This window comes from Pan troglodytes, chromosome 17, assembly GCF_028858775.2.
Source record: "Pan troglodytes isolate AG18354 chromosome 17, NHGRI_mPanTro3-v2.0_pri, whole genome shotgun sequence".
In the NCBI taxonomy this organism is placed as follows: Eukaryota; Metazoa; Chordata; class Mammalia; order Primates; family Hominidae; genus Pan; species Pan troglodytes.
Window position 1 is genome coordinate 57,909,958 of NC_072415.2, and position 15,877 is coordinate 57,925,834.

The 15,877-nt window shown below is 35.4% G+C and overlaps 1 protein-coding gene across 21 annotated transcripts in view; it reads right to left on the reverse strand.

Moving 5' to 3' along the window:
• Nucleotides 1-1,307: 1,307 nt before the first annotated feature.
• The window catches only part of SMAD2 (SMAD family member 2), an 89,613-nt gene continuing 75,043 nt past the window's right edge, over nucleotides 1,308-15,877 (reverse strand). For all 21 annotated transcript variants that reach the window (XM_054672021.2, XM_016933657.3, XM_063796098.1 and 18 more), the window contains 5 exons: nucleotides 11,628-11,681; nucleotides 9,517-9,729; nucleotides 6,707-6,844; nucleotides 6,384-6,528; nucleotides 1,308-3,007 (listed from right to left, as the gene is read on the reverse strand). In XM_054672021.2, coding sequence (XP_054527996.1) covers nucleotides 2,884-3,007; nucleotides 6,384-6,528; nucleotides 6,707-6,844; nucleotides 9,517-9,729; nucleotides 11,628-11,681 — 674 coding nt within the window. In that variant the 3' untranslated portion in view covers nucleotides 1,308-2,883. The remainder of the gene's footprint in view (nucleotides 3,008-6,383; nucleotides 6,529-6,706; nucleotides 6,845-9,516; nucleotides 9,730-11,627; nucleotides 11,682-15,877) is intronic.

A 15,877-nucleotide genomic window follows, 5' to 3' on the forward strand; every position in this document is an offset into this window, starting at 1 on the left:
GCTAATTTAAATAAAGACAAAAATTCAACAAAGAGGGGATTCTATCACTTAGAAAAATGAAAACCACACCTATAAATGGGGGGAGGGGCAGAAAACAAAAAAAAATCAGGCCACAGTAGATAAAATACAAAAAACATCATCTCGTTAAAAAGCATCAAACACATTCACACAAATGTAATTACAACCATGAAGTAAACTGCTCAACAGGTGTTTTCAAAGAGTTGAGTCCCAATTTCATACTGTACAGAAAAATCGCATCAGAACTGTAGAGATGCGCTCCACTACTGAAACAGCATAGTAGGCACTGCTTGACCTAACACAGTAATGCAAGAGTAACCACCAAGATCAGGACCTTCTACCACTTTCAGAGTTGTTTTCTGCCCCTGCAACTGTTCCCTAACACCATTACAAGTTCTCAAGTAAGAAAAAGAAGGGCAGAGGCTCCACTGAGTATCTCCTACAGGCCTGACAGTGGTATTACCTAGGACATTTACTCTGCTCACAAGATGGGTAGTGGAAGACATAATTACTGGACAGCACAAAGTCTGGAAGCAAGCAGCAGGGCATTAAAACAGTGAGAGTTTACACAACAAAAGCTTGTTAAATTAAGTAGTACTGATGTGGTGCAAATGAAATTTTTACAGCAAAGGTTGAGGAAGAAGATATGTTAGTGAGAATCACATGAAGCAGACTATCACAAAATAAGGCCACCTTCAAAATGTTATGAACTGTAGAACCATTCTGATCTTCAAGTTTGGATTTGTATAGAGGTTTCTATATAAAGCATTAATACCTAATCAGGAGTTTCCTTTAGTGTGAACCTTTTTGCATTTGATGCTATTCTCTTTGCCAGGAATGCTTATCTCCCCTGGCTCCTCACTTGGCTTGCTTCTTTAATGTCAGGTGTTAGCTCATGCATCCTTTCCTTAGAGGCTTTCCTTGATGTCCTACCTGAAGCATCCCATCTGTTATTCTCCAGTACAGTACCCTGTTTATCTCCTTCATAGACAAGTAAGATAATTAAGGGTTAGTGTAACTGCTGTCTCAGCAAAGGCAGGAACTGTAGTTGTCTTGTTCACCTTTACCCAAAGACTAAGAAAAGTTCCTGGTACAAACAGGTGAACAATAAATATTTGTTGAATGAATAAAAAATTACTATACCAAATTTACATGAACACGTACATATACACACAAATATAGGAAAATGGGGAGTACCCAATAGAAAACCACCAAATGTTGAAAGTATTGAAAATGATACCTATAGAGACAGGTGGATATGATTTCAAAGAACAAGTACCAAAGACAGCTTCAAAAATATGAAAATTTATGAAAAGACGACCAGGAGTGGTTATTTTCCATTTCTACTAAGATGCAAACAAGAAGAAATGTTTAAACTGCAATGAGTCAACATTAGACATAATAATTATTTGCTGCAGAATGAACTAGCAACAGAGTTTCGGAAATCTCCTCTCACTACAGAGCATGAAATATTGTCAATCACAAAACCAGGATCAGTTAAGAACAGCTCAGACTGCAGGTAACTTATAGGCTAAAAAACTTGCTAAATAAATGGCTTTTCCCCCAATTTTTAAAATTCTGAATTCATAATTATGTGTAGAATAACAATCAATTTATAAACTGAATACAACATACTTTAAAAACAGATGGCCCATATCTGCTGATCGTACCTCAGCATCACTTTTCTAGGTATTTTGCAGAAACAATTACATTTACAAAAGGCCCATTTCATAATGCAATCTGTTAACTAAACCAAATCAAACTACTCGAAGAGCAGAAGGTCTGCTGTTGAAATATTGTAAAATACCTTTGGAAAAACGGTATTTATAGATTAGCTTTTTTAAAAAGGGATAAATATGTGGAAGTAATTCTAGCATATCCCTGAAAATAATTATACTGCCACCTATGCATTTTTTATGAGGTGGAAGGATAAATCAACAGACTGCTAGATTATACAAGCCAATTATTCCTGTTGAAATTTGGGCATAAGACAAAGGGACTTTCTCCATATGAATTCTTACTGTATCCCAGAATTAACTGGTGCCAGCAGTATCAATGCAACTATTACTGGTGATGATGTCATGTTATGCTGTTTTGATTATGAGGACAAAAATGGGAATGGAAAAAAGAGGCTTGGAAAGGTTTTCGGTATGGTTTCCTTATAATAAGATTTAGCAGTTAAAAACAAACAAAAACAAAAAGCACAAAAAACCACAAAAAGAATGACTGTTTAAGCCCCACTGAACACATTAAGGTCAAGGATTTCAAAAGTTAATCCACTTTTCTTCCCCCAAGAGTTTATTTTTGGTAAAAGGCAGAAAAATTAGTTTTTCTACAAGGAAAATCTGCTTCTAAATAATTTGAAAATCTTGATATATATTATATATTAAAAAAGACACACAAAAATAACAGAGAAGTGGGAATAACAGATTAGGTACTGTAACTTTATAAAGGTTTGCCTAGATCAAGAAGCAGCGCACACACACACCTCATCTATGCAAACTAAAAATGTATATAAACAGCACAATACTGTGATACTGGATCATGATACATTACCTGTACACGTAACTACTACTGTTATTAATAAACCTTTGGGACACTCAGTTTTATGCCCAATAAGACATCATTAAGTCTTTAAAATCTTCTCTTCCTCTTTAATGGGAGAGTATTTCTAGACACTAATTTTCCCATCTAATATTCAAATATAGGAAACAGATTCCACAAGGTGCTTTAATTGATGAGACCTCAAGTGCTGTTTTCTCTCTTGAACTTTTGGATAGTAAACAGTCCATAGGGACCACACACAATGCTATGACAGAAGAGTTGTTACATTAAGTCTTTTCATGGGACTTGATTGGTGAAGCTTTATGACATGCTTGAGCAACGCACTGAAGGGGATCCCATCTGAGTTAATACTTTGTCCAACCACTGTAGAGGTCCATTCAGATGAAGTTCAATCCAGCAAGGAGTACTTGTTACCGTCTGCCTTCTGTTTAAAAGAATACAGGAAAATGATTATGAAATTCAAGTCCACAGGCAGGGAAAATGGCTATGCTTAGGTACACTGCATTAAAAATTTACAGAAATTAAAAGGTTGTGTATATAATTTTGGACACGATTATTCCGCAAAATGGTTGATCCTCAAAGTCAAAGTACTTCTGATGACCTTGTTTTAGAAGTGATTTACAAGAACATCTTTTTCTCATCACACTAAAATTAATAAGGTGATCTTATTATTCACCATCATCCAAAATGGAACACCTGAGAGAGAATGTAGATACTATTAATATCAGGCCAGGGCCAGGCGTGGTGGCTCACACCTGTAAGCCCAGCACTTTGGGAGGCCGAGGCAGGCGGATCACAAGGTCAAGAGATTGAGACCATCCTGGCCAACATGGTGAAACCCCGTCTCTACTAAAAATACAAAAATTAGCTGGGCGTGGTGGCATGTGCCTGTAGTCCCAGCTACTCAGGAGGCTGAGACAGGAGAGTCACTTGAACCCAAGAGGCAGAGGCTGCAGTGAGCCGAGATCATGCCACTGCACTCTAGCCTGGCGACAGAGTGAGACTCTGTCTCGGGGGCGGGGATCAGGCCAAAAGGAGACACGTGAATCAGGATTGTCCAAGCAAACCAAGACATAAAGTAACTGTACTTACCAAATCAACCACAGAATAGTAGATACTCAAATATCAAACAGAATCTAAGTAAAAGTATACCAAAGCAAAAACAAAATTTTGGCCCAAGCTAAACCCACCACAGAGAGTGTTAAAAGCTGGAATTCAACTTTCCCTGCCAAAGCCAATGAACATCCCTCTTAGCAACACCATTCGGGCTTTTAATAGTGCTTCAACAAAAGGGGCAACTCTAAGAGAATTACAAATTATTCAATGACATCCTGTCACTTCCATGCACTGATTTTAGTTCCATCTTATTTGCTACACAGAATAAAGTCAATAAATCCACTTGCTTCTACAAACTAACAGCCCTTCAAATACGAGAAAAGCCCATTATCAACTCTTCATCTCCAAGCAACACATGTTCAATGTAATTTAAAACTGTACTTCCAAGGATGTCATTTTCTGAGGCAGATGTTATCAGTGCCCCACTATACCCTTTGGATTTTTCAGTGTGCTCTAGACAACTTCCAACTGCAGGTATCTGCATTTCTGTGCCCAGAACTTCTCTGATATACCCAAAAAGGCTAGAGGTGCCAGGAAATAAGCATCCCCAGGAGCAGCCCTCAACCAAGGAAACAGAAATTGACATTTACGTGCCCAGCACTTCTGTTCCCCTGGGTAGGATAATTCTGTAGACTGTTTACTGTTTCCTAGAGTTTCCCCAAGGGTGTCAGTTCTAGTGACCCACCCACTCTGGTAGATGGCTTAACAATGGTCCTGGCTGCCCTGTTCTCCCCTGTCCCACTTCCCTTTCTAGAATAATCCATAATCCAGGTCACCCAATGGGAGTAGGTTTAAGAAGGCTGCCACTCGATTAAATACAAATTCTTCATACATCTATATTTCCTGTTTACTACATTTCCTCATTTTTGTGCTAACAACCAAGATGACATTAAGGAAATTTAAAAAAAATAGTTTTAGAAACCTAAACATTAGGTCTATTTCCTCAGCTCCAGAATGATTACAGACAGTAAGTTCCTGGTAGCTACCCACATATCCACAGATAGATGGATATTTGCCATTTTGATTTGTAAATGTTACAGGAAACTACTTGATTTTCCAAAGTCAGATGTACCTGACTCCCAATACTCATAAAAACATACTGCATATTACTGCTTCTGTAATTACAGATTTTACTTTATCTGTGAGTTAAAGAACAGCAGATTCCACAGTGAATGAAGAAGGGCAGTATCTTTACCAAGTAAAACTGTTCTTAGCAGATCTACAGATATACATGGAATTCTCTCTGTAATTCACTCCTACTTCCACTAAATTCCTACCATATTTTGCATTAATCTAACCTTCTGAAGAACAAAAAAAAGTCTGACCTGAAATCTTATTAGACAATATAATTTAAATCTAATTTTGCTATCAACTCAGGTCAAGTCTAATTTTAAAAAACGGCATTCAGCATTCTTAACAGGTAACAACATCTCAAAAGGGTAATAATCAAAACAGAACTACAGCAAAATCACAAAATGAATTATTCTACCAATATAACTCAGAAAAAAATAGTGACAAGTCTTCATTCTCTGATACAAATATATACCATATATTTTTAAATGTATTCAACAAGTAGACCTCACATTGCACAATCTCAAATCAGATTTCTGACAAAACTTAAGATAGACAAGCAAGTCCAAAACAAATAAATTTGGAAGGGACTAAATTGCTGGAAGAAGCAGGAATGCAATCACTATATTACATGAATATTTCTTAAGCAGGCATATGGAGTAAGCAATACGAATTGAAGAAAGACTAAGTATTTTACCTAATTCCTACTCTTAAATATGGTCAAGAAGTCTTCTCTCTCTTTGATGTGAAATCCAATCTATTGTTTAATTCATCAATAATCTAGACTATCTTATCCACTGATGACAAATTAGTTTTTGTAAAACTTAAACATAATTGTTACTACTATCCTTATAAAAGAGGTAAAGAGTCCAGGAGAACTATCTTCCAGTCCCATCTCAACCACTTATAACGTAACCTTGGGCAAATTATCAGCTTTCTATGTCTATTTCCAAATATGTATTAGTTTGAACCATTTGTTACCTGCAACGATGGCAATTTCATATATTTCAACCTTACAAAGAATGAATTGACAACAGAAATAATAATTTTTAGATACTACACTTAAAACAGCACAGTGCCTGGCACATTAGCAAGTATTCCTTCTACTTCTGAATGAAGTTCCTCCTCTTAACCTACATCTAGTTTGTCTCAATTTAATTGTCCAGCCTTATTTTTCTATTCTCCAAACTGAATTGCTATGCTATTGTCAAGATTATCACTTCCCAACTCTGCCCACCCCATTTATGACTATTGAAATCCAATGCACCTTTTACAACTAGATCATGTGCCATCAAGTTTTCCTTGAGCACCGTGTGCAAACATCTCTCCTTCCATAAACTGACATAACCCTTCATATACACCCCTTTTATGATATTTAACACTCTGAATTATGTTAAAATGCACGCCTGTGCATGTTTTAATATCTTCCATAATGGCAGCTCGGTAATTTGCAACAGTTTTGAATTTGGAGGCCTCCAACTTTATTTTACATAAAGATCAGCTGACTCTATAACCTCACTGCAAATAGATACAAATGAACTCCAGAATATGCAAGAATGCAATGAAACATAATTACACTGTGGAAATTTAAGAACCAAATATGTATTTCATACCGGTATTCTGCTCCCCACCCTTTCACAAAACTCATTCTTATGGTGCACATTCTAGTTAGCTGATAGACGGCTTCAAAACCCTGATTAACAGACTGAGCCAGAAGAGCAGCAAATTCCTGGTTGTTGAAGATCTTCAGATTACAGCCTATGATTAAAAAAGGTAAAAGAAATTGTCAAAAGAGTATCACTATTAAAAAGTAATTTTAAAAGGGTTACAAGTTTTAGAATATGAGCATGCAATCATCTACCGATTCCTAAAATTAGCAACAAGAAAAACTAAGCAAGTTGACATGATAGGTTTATGTACATTATTGAATCCATACCTGGTGGAATTTTACACACTGTTGCAGGGTGCCAGCCATATCTCTGATTACAATTGGGGCTCTGCACAAAGATTGCACTATCACTTAGGCACTCAGCAAAAACTTCCCCACCTATGTAGTATAAGCGCACTCCTCTTCCTGAAACAAAATACAAATGAGATTAGTTTTGTAACATTTACTATTTCAGTGTGACTTTGGAAGCATTTTCTTGGAAAAATTCTAAAATGATATAAGGTATTTCCAGGATCTTTTTCACAGATAATGTCTTTCTGAAGTCTAACTTTAAATATACTACTGTATATTTCTCCCAAGTATTTTCTAACAATAATTTTATTGATTTTAAAATACATGTGTACTGACTGAAAGTATTTAAACAATGTAGAAAAAGTACACATAGTAAAATAGTTTCATACAAATGATATATATTAAGATAAGTAAAAGATTGAGTTAATTTTGAAGGAATTCACTAATGTTTGGAGAAATATATCTTCATTACAACTGTATTTTCTTAGAGATCCCACTTAATGTTAAGAAAAAAGATGTAAAACCATCAAGAAGAGTCATTTGCTATTTTAAAAACTATATATTATGGTGGAAACCCAACCTCTAGATGTATAAGCATGATTAGGTGAGAAAAAATTCTACTGGGAGATTTTTAATATACTTCTTTCAGAATCTGAGAGATCACAGATGCAAAATAATATGAGATATAAGAATTAAAAAAAAAATTGTGAGAGGCAGAGTTCTAACATGACACCTAAGAGTCTCAGCCCTGAGGTGCACATATATTCTCTGTTAATCAAACACTAGGTGCTGCTGTTAAGGATTTTTTCAGATGTAATTAAGGCAGCAAATCAGTTAACCTTAATCAGGCAATCCTTTAAAAGGGACTAGACTGTCATAGGCTAAGTGATTCAAAGCATGAAAGGTATTCAGCACAAGAGACATTCTCCATTGCTGACTTTGAAGATGGATGGCACCATGTGACAAGGAATTCAGGAGGCATCTAGGAGCTGAATTCTGCCACAACCATGTGGGCTTAGAAGAGGACCTCAAGCTCCAGATAAGAACACAGGCCAGCTGATACCTCAATTTTGGCCTTGTTAAACCCTGAAAAGACCGCCTAACCCATGTCTGGACTCCTGACCCACAGAAACCGTGAGGTAAAAAACTGATGTTTTAGGCCACTGAGTTTGTGGTAATTTGTTACACAGCAAAAGAAAACTAATCAAACAACTAACATTTTAGATTTAATACAGAACCTGGTACGCTGGTTCTGTTAAGACTATGGAATATCTGTAAAACAGTCATGCACATGGTCATTGGGAAAACACTAAGTCCAAAAAGTAGAGATTTTTCAGGCTATATTCCCTGATCAATATCACCTATAAAACTAGAAATAAAAAATTTTAAAAAATCCAATAACGACAGCAATCTAAAACTTTGGAGGGAGAAGAGAATAAGGCAGAGAAAACCCATTAAATTTTTTTGCAGAACCCCAATTAAGACACAAAAACAAAAAACTATTTTAGTTAAAGCACCTACAGTGACACTGGGTATCTTAATAAGATTATCCAAATTTATACATCAAGCAAGATTTGAGAACTTCCACTTGGAACCAAGTAATAGATCTTCTAGTCACTATCATTTTGCAGTATCAAAATCACACTTTGATAACCAGCACTACTTCTCACAGGAAGTAATGGTTAATTAGAAAAAAAACAGAAGCAAACTACTGTTAAAAGAAGTTACTTTAAGGTGATGAGAATGATGTTCAATTATGAATGGTTCTCACACTTTTTCACTTCATCATTAAGGAAATACTGAGGACCCCAAAGAGCTTTTGTTTATGTGAATATTATGGAAAATGACCATATTAGATATAAAAACTGAGATTTAAAAAATTCATTTAAAAATCAAATCCATTACATATTAACAATGTTTATAAAAAACAACTGTATTTCCAAAGCAAAAAAAAAAAAAAAAAAATAGAGTGGCAACATTTCACCATTTTTGTCTATGAAAAACAACATTTCCAAAGCAAAAAAAAAAAAAAATAGAGTGGCAACATTTCAACATTCACGTCTAGTGTAACAGAATTGGAGTCTCATTATCAAATCTACATTTCATCTCTTGCAAAATCATATGCATGTAGGCTCTGGAATACTCCACTGTACAGTCATGAGAGAATGAGAGTAGAAATGGCAAACAGCATCTCAGTACTACTATGAAAATAGCTTTGACCTCACAAACTAGCTGAAAGGGTTTCTGGGACTACCAGAAGTCCCCAGACCACATTTTGAGATGTCCCTGAATTATATTTTGAACTATATTAAACGCAGTTCTTGTTTTAGATATCTCATTTCAGATGAACAGCAAGCAGATTTCATTTAATATATAAACTCACCAAAGGGGGAAAAAACCTGGGAGCTATATAAAGAAACTGAAAAAAAACAAAAACAAAACAAAAAAAAAAACATGATTTATAAAAAAGTATTAACCCCCAAATCTGAACATGGCAATTTTATGACTGGTAGAGACTCAGCAAATTAAACTTATCTTAACACATATTTATTGAAGAACTTTCCAGTACCAAGGGTGCCAAATAAAAGTTGAAGAGTTTGCAGCTGAAGCATCACCAGGATCTATTAGAAGCAGTGAAGCCTGTGCACTTAAATGTGTCGGCACTTAAACCACCAGAGAGAAAGCTGGTTTTACTGCACACAAGCTTCTTGATGTGGCACACCACGCAATGCCTACATTATGAGTATACAGCATTTATTTTTCACAACAAGGAAAATAAAACATACCTATATGCCTTCTTGTCATTTCTACTGTGGCATTTCGGTTAACATTGGAGAGTAAACCTAAGCAGAACCTCTCTGAATTTGATGGGTCTGTAAAGCCATCTACAGTGAGCGAGGGCTGTGATGCATGGAAGGTTTCTCCAACCCTCTGATTTAATTCATAATATGCTATTGAACACCAAAATGCAGGTTCTGAGTAAGTAACTGGCTGTAAATCTGAAAAAGAAAAAAAATAATAAAAGGAAGAAATGTGTGAACAATTCAAGCCAAAAATAGATTTAATATAATCATCTTTACATGCTCTATGCCAGCCTGCACTGGCAAAAGCTCAGGAAGTAGACATAGTATCTGTATCGGTTTCCATAGATCATACCAGATTTTCACTATTTTTCACACAAAACTCCAGTTTCATAGATCATACCAGATTTTTTCAAATTTCTCCCATGTCATTAAATCACTTTATGTTGGATTCTTTGTTTTACCAGTAGTTTTAGTCTAGCTCCTGTTCAAATACAAAACAATCATAGGCAAAGTCAGTCAACTTGCCATACTTGGTGCATTTCTAAAGCACATAAAAAAGCTAAAGTGGGGTAAGATAAAGCCAGAGCAAAGATTAATGAGTCAAAAGCCACACAAAGAAAAACAGTAATAATAAAAGGATACAAAATATGACATATTTTTGACATTTGTCTATTTTAACATCATACTCTTGGTGAGATACCCTAGCTACAAAAAGAGAAAACCCACTCATACATAAGAACCAGAAAGCAGTAACACACAAAGATCATGCAAGTGGAAACAGACCATAGAGTCAAAAGACTACTTATTTCACTGGAAAACTATATATTTAGCTTCTGCAGTTTTGACTAAAACATATCATAAGGAATACTGCAAAAGAAAAAAACCTCACAATTTTGTAGAATAAATTCCAAACATGTAACAACCGAAGAGAAATTGTGAAATAGGGTAAAATGAGGGCAAAAATAATAATAGTAATACAGAAATGTGTATATATATAGTCATCCCTTGGCATTTACAGGGGATTGGTTCTAGGACCGGCTCCCCCTAACTAAAAACCCTTAGATGTTCAAGTCCCTGACATAAAAGGGTGTAGTATTTCCATGTAACTTAAATTCACGTCATCCTGTATACTTTAAATAATCTCTGGATTACTTATAATACCTAACAATATAAATGCTATACAAATATTTGTTATACTGTATTTTAAAATTTGGGCCCAGCACGATGGCTCACGCCTGTAATCCCAGCACTTTAGGAGGTCAAGGTGGGTGATTCGTTTGAGGCCAGGAGTTTGAGACCAGCCTGGGCAACATAGTGAAACCCCATCTCTACTAAAAATACAAAAATTAGCTGGGTGTGGTGGCATGCACCTGTAGTCCCAGCTACTCAGGAGGCTGAGGCAGAGAATTGCTTGAACCCAGGAGGCAGAGGTTGCAGTGAGCCGAGATTGCGCCACTGCACTCTAGCCTGGGCGACAGAGCAAGACTCTGTCTCAAAAAATAAATAAAAATAAATACAATTTGTATTAGTTTTTACTGTCGTATTGTTATTTTCATTTTTTCCCGATTATTTTCAATCTGCAGTTGGTTGAATCTGCAGATGCTGAACTCATGGTTATGAAGGGACCATACACATACACATTTGTACATATATGTGCACACTCTCATATATATATTATATATATATATAATATATATATATAAATCCCCATACTACGTATACATGTATACATATTTATGTCAATGTGTATATATGTAATACACATACCTCTTTTATTAATTACATCATAAAATAAACATAACCATAAAAATCTAGCCATAACAGGTTATATAATTTTCTATGAGGAATATGATTTCAATAATAAATAGATTATACCTATTTCTTATATGTGCCAGCAGAAAAGACTTAATAATTTTGAGGGATGGTGTCAATATTCTTTTTAAAAAGCACTACTTTAACCACATACATAATTATTTGGCTATTCATTAGGATCCCTTTCTTGGATATATAAAAAATAACTCCCAGAGATGATTTTTATTATTAAGTAGGTGATACAGTATAAAAATGATGAGGGGAACATATGTGCAACTTACCCAAGCTATGATTAACAGGGGAAAGAGTAGTAGGAGATAGTTCTGCTGGAGATCCTAAAACAAAAGGATTTAATTTAAAAATAAATGAAGTATTTCCAGAACTTCTGATCAAGTAATCATAAAACTAGCTTTATCTGGTTATAATTATCAACAATAATACAAAGATAATTTAAATACCAAGAATTCAGAATATGTAAGTGCTTAAATTTAGTTTAATTTGTGGGGGGTCAGGGGAAGAGAAGGGGGGGTTCCAGTATAAAAGGTGCAACAGTTTTGGCTTCTAGCCCACCAGTTCATCTTCCCAAAGATATCTAATGTTGACGGTTCCTTGGGTATCTTTCCAAACTACTCTATGAACCACATAAGCAAATACATTTTTGTTCTGTGTCCTTTCTTTTCATATACAAGTGGTAACCGTTTTTCATCTTCTATATTATTCTATCAGATTGTTCACAATGTGTTTCCTTATTTGTCTGTCTACATATCAATTAGTCACATAACATCGGGATCCCATATTGATGGATATTCAAGCTATTTTCAATCTTTTGCTATAAGAACCAATGCTTTGAGATTGCAATAACTAATCTTGACCGTTTTGCACGCTTCCAATCACATCTGAAAGATACATTCTTCAAGAAACTGCCAGGTCAAAAGGTTTGTGTATTTGCAATTTTGATAGATTTGGGTAAAATTATCATTCATCAAGGTTGTACCAGTTTACATTCCCAGTCACAACATAGTAAAGGGATGCTTGAGGTGTTATTGCTTCTAGATGAAAACATGGTCACAAGTACAGTTTTAATTTTGAGTAGCTTTACACATGTTTATATTATATTTCCTTCCTGTGATAGTCTGTTCTTTTCTTTTGCGATGTTGATCATTTTCTTACTGATTGTTTGAAAGCTCTTTATGTGTATTAGGGATGTAAGTCTTCTTATGGTATGAGCTACAAATATTTAATCATTGGTCTTATGACTCTTAATCCTAATTTTGATCATGTAGCACTAAAATAAAAGCCCTTCTACAAGATTTATCAATCATCTTTGGGTTAGCGTCACACTTTGGGATAAAACAGTGATGACGGTGGATATCTTACTCTTGACTTTTAGGGTAATGTTTCTACCATTTTCCCATTAAGCATGGCATTGGCTTTCAGGCTAACAGTAATAAAATATTTATTTAGGATTTTTGCATCAATAGTCTCAAGCAATACAAGCCTGAAGATTTACATGAGTGCTATGTTTGTAAGGCTCTGTGGTCAATGTTATGACAATCTAGCAGCTTTATCCTCTGCAAAGGTTTAAATAGTATTATAACAGCATATTCTTTAAAAGTGTGGTAGAATTCTTCTGTGAAATTATAGTTAGTAACTTTCTAGGGTTTACTACGAGACATTATTCTATGAAGGGTGACTTGTTCAGATAGCTCTATTTTCTGGAGTCAGTTCTGGTAAATTACACTTTCTTAGAAAATGATCTATTTCTTCTTTTGGGTAAACAGGCTAAATCTAATCAAGAAAATAAGGGGGCACAAATATACAAAATAAGAACCACCAGAGACAACATATGAAAAATCATGGCGCAACTAGTCTGCTCAGTTCCATGCAACTCAATTTTAAAACACATTTGCTATAAACATTGTTAAATAATCTTATTAAAAATATAAAATATATTTTCTTTTATGATCATCATTCCCTACACGTTTAGGCAAAGTTACCTAAAAGAGCATGACCCAAGCTTCAAATGTATACCAAGAGCATAATTGTAGAATAAGATAGGTCAGGCTGGGCATGGTGGCTCATGCCTGCAATCCCAGCACTTTGGGAGACTGAGGTGGGTGGATCACGAGGTCAGGAGTTAGAGACCAGCCTGGCCAACATAGTGAAACCCCATCTCTACTGAAAACACAAAACTTAGTCGGGCACGGTGGCATACACCTGTAATCCCAGCTACTCGGAAGGCTAAGGCAGAAGAATCGCTTGAATCCAGGAGGCGGAGGTTGCAGTGAGCTGAGGGCATCCCACTGCACTCCAGCCTGGGCGACAGAGCAAGACTCTGTCTCGAGAGGGAAAAAAAAAAGAGTAAGATAGGTCAGACCATCTTACACACCTCCTCCCTACCACACACTATTATAACCATGACATAAAATACCAGGCAATAAAGGTGAAATGGTAGCCCCTAGATAAATAAATGAATCAGAGAAGAGATGCTTAGTTTTTACAAGACAGTACGGTCTTCCACAACATAATTAAGTTATGTTCCTTTTTTCTCAGTTTGAAAAATCTGCTGGCAAGTCACAAATCTGCTGGCAAGTCACAACAGGTACAACTAAGAAAGGTCAAAACATATTTGGAACAATGAGCTAAAATTCACTGCTGTTTCCTGAAGCCAACATAAAATAAACAAAGCCACTATTAGAAATGGAGGAAACTGCCCAATTATTCATATCTTTTAACTGTTTACTCCTCTATTAAATACTTAGAAATGACCAGTAGGATCATTTAAATTAACAGGCGTTCAGTCAGATGTGACAGGTTAGAATTACAGATTACAAAAAAGACAAATTTTAAAAACTTAAAATAAGCTAACAATTAATAGAAGCCTTTAAAAAAAAAAAACCAGAGGCAAGGAACTGATGATTAGCCTATGAATTATTCATACATAAATGCTGCTATTGGAGTCTCACCTACCACAGGTCTTCCACTTAGAAGAAATATTATAAATATCCTATTTGAGATCCAGCGTGAATTAGCAGTGTCTACTTACAGCTAAACCATCTACAGAAATCCCTGTGCATGTATCTTCGCGTACAAATTCACATATATTTGTAGGATACATTCGTCAAACCTTTGACAAATTAACAAATGTCAAATAAAATGTGTTAAACTTTTATAAGTGCCAAAATACCCTCTCAAAAATGTTTCATCTCACTAAGAATTTATAAGCTAGTGTTTCTTCACACCGTGTCACTACATGTTGACATCCGCCAATATGACAGGTTTAAAAGGAGCAATTTTTTAATTTCTTGTTTTTGTTGTAAACAGTGTATTTCTGTTCTTTTAGCCAATTCTATTAACTATCTTTTTCTTCTTGATTTGTAAGTTTTTAAACTTAAAAATCAGTTCTTAGACTTGTCATCTATTTGCAAATATTCACCCAGGTTTTTTATAAAAAATCTGTTATAACTTTTAAGGTGACATTAAATTGTTTTAATTTAAAAAAGACTTTTTTTTTAAGAGTAGTTTCAAGATCACAGCAAAACTGAACAGAAAGTACAAAAAGCTCCCATATGACCCCTGCCCTGCTTCCCCAAATTCCCTATAACATCCGCAAACCACAATGGTCCATTTGTTATAATAATGAACCTACACTGATACATCATTATCACTGAAAGTCCATAATTTACATTAGGGCTATGTTATACATTCTCTGGGTTTTGACAAATGTATAATGACGTGTATCCATTTACAGTTTCAAACAGAGTAGTTTCACTGCCCTAAAAATGCCCTGTGCTCCACCTAGTCCTCTTTACCTCCCACAAAGCCTCAGTAACCACTTATCTTTCTACTGCTTCCATAGTTCTGCCTTCTCCAGAATGTCATATATAGTAAGTCTTCATTTAACATCTTCCATAGGTTTTTGGAAACTGACTTAAGCGAAATAATTGTACAACAAAACCAACATTCCCCAATCATCAACACTGTAACGAAATGACATTATTACTTGAGGACCTGTTGTACATTAATTGGATATATCAGTTTATTTATCTAGTCACCTATTAAAACATTTTGGTTGCTTCCAAGTTTTGGAAATTATAAATAAAGCTGCTATGAACATCAATCTGCAGGTTTTTGTGTAGACCTAAGTTTTCAATTCATTTGGGTAAATACCAAGGAGAAGCAAGACTGCTAAACCATATGGTAAGAATATAGTTAGTTTTGTAAGAAATCACCAAACTGTCTTCCAAAGTGGCTATACCATTTTTCATTCTGACCAGTAATAAATGAGTGTGCCTGTTGCTCCCCATCCTCACCACACCAGCACTGATGAACTCCCTCAGCTTTTGTCTGAAAAATTTTTTATTTCTCCTGCATTTCTGAAGGACAGCTTTACTGGTTATAGTATTCTTGGTTGGCAGGGGTACTTTTTTCTTTTTTTTAGATGGGGTCTCACTCTGTCACCCAGGTTGGAGGGCAGTGTCACAATCTTGGCTCACTACAACCTCCACCTCCTAGGCTCAAGCAATTTTCT